This window comes from Morone saxatilis, unplaced genomic scaffold, assembly GCF_004916995.1.
Source record: "Morone saxatilis isolate NCDOM2014 unplaced genomic scaffold, NCSU_SB_2.0 Contig17, whole genome shotgun sequence".
NCBI lineage: Eukaryota > Metazoa > Chordata > Actinopteri > Moronidae > Morone > Morone saxatilis.
In genome coordinates, this window is record NW_023339729.1 from 8,532,543 (window position 1) to 8,537,901 (window position 5,359).

The 5,359-nt window shown below is 41.0% G+C and overlaps 1 protein-coding gene across 1 annotated transcript in view; it reads left to right on the top strand.

Annotated features, from left to right (window-relative positions):
- Positions 1-924: 924 nt before the first annotated feature.
- LOC118327137 (somatostatin-like receptor F_48D10.1) overlaps positions 925-5,359 on the top strand; it is a 5,964-nt gene continuing 1,529 nt past the window's right edge. The window contains exons 1-4 of the mRNA XM_035660374.1: positions 925-1,597; positions 2,883-3,023; positions 3,129-3,401; positions 4,435-4,581. Coding sequence (XP_035516267.1) covers positions 1,016-1,597; positions 2,883-3,023; positions 3,129-3,401; positions 4,435-4,581 — 1,143 coding nt within the window. The 5' untranslated portion in view covers positions 925-1,015. The remainder of the gene's footprint in view (positions 1,598-2,882; positions 3,024-3,128; positions 3,402-4,434; positions 4,582-5,359) is intronic.

Below are 5,359 nucleotides of genomic sequence, written 5' to 3' on the forward strand. Positions count from 1 at the left end.
CTCTCCCTTCCTCTTTCTGTCTCTTAACAAATCCTATCGAAGAAACAGCAGAGCTGTGTGGGAAGAAAGTTGAAGGAGGACGGCTCCTGCTGACACATTCTGCTCAGCACCACGGACAGCATACGATTGGGAGTTCGGACACAACCTGTCCATCGATATCAGAACAGAATTATTGAAGAATCAGATGACTGAACTGACAATGAGGAGGAGATCCGCCAATCTTAATGAAACCACACAGAGACTTTGACATTTTCTCTGCTCGCCAAAGTAAGCATGTTGTCTTGATCTCTGAATCCTTAATGCAGTGTGCGGCTGGTTAAAAAATTTTAGCTTTGCAGTGGGAGTACAACAAGTCATTAAGCATAGAGCTGAGATACAACTGATGCGAACATACACAGTATCGCCTAACGCAGGCATTGCTGTAGAGCTTGTAGATTTGCCGTGCGTAAAAGCTGTGGCACCGTTCCCAGCGATACTCCCGCTTGACGCACAGCAAAACGGATGCATTGTGTTTTTAGTGTCAGGCAAAATGACTCGTCAATAATTATTTTAATTAAAGACACCGGAGGGGTGACTGCCGTTATACATCTGTGGTCGTTCAGAGGCTTGTATGAAACCTAGAATTTAGGTTACATGCAACACGTCGTTATCTCTGGAGCTGATTCATGATGCACGGTACGCAGGAAGAGGACACACACATTTCCAGTTAAAGAGTACCGGTAGGTGAACTCACCGTGTTCCCATGACTCTCTCTCTCTGTCTGTGTCTGTCTCTTGCGCGCACAAACACACACTTAAATTTCAATAGTTAAGATAGGTCAAAGCACTTTTTATTCGCTTTTTAATCTGATACCTTGAGGCGTGGTGACTGCTGATTCTCCTCCTGTTTCAGTTCCAAAGTAAGAATGGAAACTAACAGGGCAGAGGTAAAGACTTTCTTCTAAGTCAGTGAGAACAAGAGGAAACATATTATACACCTGGACTCTGTGGTTCCATCTTCCTCTCTGAACCCCACAATGGAACCCCCAGACCAAATGCACTGGTTTCCCTTCTCAGAGGACATCAACTCCTCCAATGGAGGTATTCCCTCACCCTACCTCTTTTCCTACCCTCACCTCTTCAACATCTCCTCCAACCTGTCCACCCAGAGTGTACCCTTTGAGGGCAGCAGCACTCTGTTGACGGCAGTCATCTCCCTCACAGTCTTCATGGTGGGTCTGACTGGCAACACTCTGGCCATCTATGTGGTGCTGCGCTATGCCAAAATGAAGACAGTCACCAACATCTATATCCTGAACCTGGCTGTGGCCGATGAACTCTACATCATCGGACTCCCTTTCCTCACCACACAGAACGTGCTCTCCTATTGGCCGTTTGGCTCCTTCCTGTGCCGCGTGGTCATGACAGCAGACTCTATGAATCAGTTCACATCTATTTTCTGCCTGACGGTCATGTCCATTGATCGTTACCTGGCTGTGGTTCATCCGATCCGCAGCACCAAGTGGAGACATCCCCGGGTGGCCAAGGTGGTGAGCGCAGCCGTGTGGGCCCTGTCCTTTGTGGTGGTCCTGCCTGTGGTCATCTTCTCTGATGTTCAGGTATGAACTTCAGTCCTGGTCACCACTCTTTGCCTTTGAGTGCAAACTGACTACAATTAAAAGCTGCCCTTGATAAAACAAACTGTACATTTCAACTTAAAACTTCATGTAGGACCACCAAACACATTGGATGACCCTTTGAGAGGAAACTAACAAGGGCATATTTAAATAGCCATAGCTTGATAGTTCTACAGTATGTTTTATTTCATTGAAGAACAAATGTCTTACTTTCCCAAAGCAATTTTTTTTATTTGCTAGGCTGTATTAGGATTAAAAATCTCTTTCATAGGTGTCTTTGCCAAGAAAAGCAACAACAAAAACAATGTAAATGTTACACAAAATATATGTCACAAGATCAGAATTAAAGGAATAATTTGACATTTTGCAAAATACACTGATTTCTTGCCAAGAGTTAGACAAGAAGATTGATAGCACTGTCATGTCTTTCACAGTAAATATGACTAAAGCCAGCAAGCTGTTAGCTTAGTATAAATACTGGAAACAGGGAAAAACAGCCTGAAACGGCTCATTCTAAGGTAATGAAAATACAACAGTTCCTTTATTCAGGTGATTTTACACTAATGAAAACATACCTATGAATATTATAATTAATTTATAATTATATTATAATGTATTCAATTTCTGCCAACATAGCCTCCTAAATGTTAAACACTGTCCTTTTAAAAGTGAATAATATGTCTGTTGTGTTTACAAGTTGTTTACACTGCCCCCAAGTGTTGGCTAAACATAATAACTGAAGTAAAACACACTGAAGTCTTTTGTGCTGCATTTCAGCAGAAGCTTTTATATGTGCAGAAAAATAAAAGTAATATAATTTCTCTAATGAGAAAACACAAAAGCTTTTCGAAGAAAGGTAGGAGGAGAATGTAACTTATAACAAAGTTGTTGTTAGAGTGCTGTACTGCTGAAGGCCATTAGTTTGATCACAACAGGACAAAAAGGCCTTGTCAGGTAAAAAACTTACTTGTTGGATTGACAGTTATTTCCTGTTAGCACTCAGACTAAACACAGCAGTATCTGGAAAAGTCTTCTACAATATAAAATGTGCTTCTTTAAAACCCACAAAAGCAGAAAATGGAATTTGAATTTCTCCAAACTTCTCTGCTTAATTTAAGAGCTTTATCACTCATCATGTGGATCCCAAAGTCCAGTGTTTATCTTTATTATATTTTACTCACTCTGAATGAGCAGATAATGACTGAATTTGCTGTATTGATTTCCTTTAATGTTTAAATTTACCTCAGGTTATTTCATTTCCCTTTAGGACACATTCAACTCCTGCAACATGATTTGGCCAGAGCCAAAAAACGTGTGGTCAACAGCTTTCATTCTCTACACTGCCACAGTTGGCTTCTTTGGACCGCTGCTCATCATTTGCCTCTGCTACTTACTTATTGTTATCAAGGTGTGTATATTTGCATGTGTGAGTCTGATTCCTTGTTGTCATTATCACTCTCATATTCATCCTCTTCACCATCAACATAAACTATCTCTGGTGTGTCTCCTGCAGGTGAAGTCCTCAGGGGCGCGGGCGGGCTTCACCAAACGTCGCCGCTCGGAGCGCAAGGTGACGCGGATGGTGGTAGTGATCGTGGTGGTGTTTGTGCTGTGCTGGCTGCCGTTCTTCATCATTAACATGGTCAATCTGGTGGTCATCATCCCAGAGTCCAGCGCCACTGCTGGCATCTATTTCTTTGTTGTCATCCTGTCGTATGCCAACTCCTGCGCCAACCCGGTGCTCTACGGCTTCCTGTCGGACAACTTTAAACAGAGCTTCAGAAAAGTAGGCTGGTTATCCTCTTCTAGTATAGAAACTGTGTAAATACGGAGCTCAAGTGTGTAAGAGAAACTATGGTCAAAATTCATGAAAAAGGCCCTATCTAGAGCCAATGTTTTGTTTGTTTGTTCTGGGCTACTGTAGAAACACAACAATTCTTATTTTCAGGTGATTATACACTAATGAAAACAGACCAATGAATATTATATTCCATTTGTGCCAATACAGCCTCCTAAATGTTACACATGGGACCTTTAAGAGTTAATAATATGTTTGTGTTCTGTTTACAACTTGTTTACGCTGCCCCCAAGTGTCCAATTTCCATGGTTGGTAGTGAGCCTAACTGCATAGCGAACACAGTAACAAAAAAAAAAAAAAAAACAACTCATACAAAATTTCTTAAAACATCAGCAGCCATATTCTTGGCATTTAGCTACATTTCCAGGGCATAATAAACATTGGATTTTGCTTGCGTTGTGCAAACCAGAAGAACTGTTGAAGGTGTATTTCCAGAAGACTAGCTGTTGATCCCACAAACATTCAGTAATTCAAAACTCAAACCACTTATGTTACTTGGTTACTCCCCTCCAGTTAAAATTTAAAACACAAGGCGTTCTTTTGTTTACAAAATGTTTAAACAAAAGAACAAATCATGTTTATTACATTATGTGCAAATATAGATTACATTGAATACCTTATTGTCGGCATTAACTCAATGGGAGTAAAAGAAAAGGAAACTTCAACCCTTGAATCTTCACTTAATCCAAATCTGTGTCAAAGTGTGCCTAATAATGACTCTAACCGGCTTTAACCCACAGACATTGGTTCCGCTATAGAAATGTTATACAGGTCTTTATAAACATACGGTATGACATAAACTATTCTCATTTTAACTCATAAGTAATAAATTAATCTAAACTGTATAACCAACTCTGATGGCAGCTTCACATGGGTTGCTTGCAAATTTATTTAATCTAGTTTATTAGCTAACAACACAGCTGTCCACAAACTCTTAATTGTTGTTGTTGTGGCCCTGCAGGTGCTGTGTGTGAGGAGTATGAGGTGCAAGGCCAGTGGTGTAGATGATGGCGACCCCAGCGCTCCGCGCACTGAGAAAACCACAGCACACGAGTGTATCTTGCTCTCCCCTCGTAACCAGGTCTACCACGACCCCCAGAGCAGCCAGGTACTCATCGTGTCTGTCTGTGTGTGTTTGTGTACGCTGTTGTGTGTGTAGGTAACAGTTTTATTTTTTTATTAAGTGATAAGGAAAAAATCTATGTTCAGTGCAGCACTGACTTAAATGTGAGACATAATTATTATTCTGGCATTTTAAGGACAGTGGAGAATTGGCAAAGACCAGATTCCTTAAATAATACACACACACAGATAAACACATTCAGCTCTCTGCATCACCACTGAGTCTAATGCATCAACTTTAGAGTTCTCCTAATTAAGAGAATTCCAACACTTCCGTGTTAATCAACAGGCAGGTGTGTGTGTGTGTGTGTGTGTGTGTGGGTGTGTGTTTGTGTGTGTATGCAAATTGAAGAAGGAGGGTAAATTAACGTGGCTGTGCAGGCAATGATTAGTGAAAATTCTGAAGGCGCAAGTGAAAGATTATGAGATTAGTCTTTCTCGTCTGTGTGTTTGCCGATCAGGAAAGGAAAAAGCTTTGACTCAGTCTCTGGCACATGGGGCTTCATAGTGTCCAATTAGATAACTTGTACTGACAGAGTGGCTCCGATGAGACTCTCCTTCAACTATACTAAGGTTATCAAAACTCCAACTTCCTCCACAAGTCACAGAGTTTTGAGTATATGTTAGACTCCAAGTGCTCAATCATTTATGTGTGGATTTCTGGTTAGTCTCAGAGTGTAACTTCAACTTCAATCTGTTTGTCTTCATGTGACCAGAAATGCAGTGAGAAGCAAATATATACTAACACACACACACGCACGCAC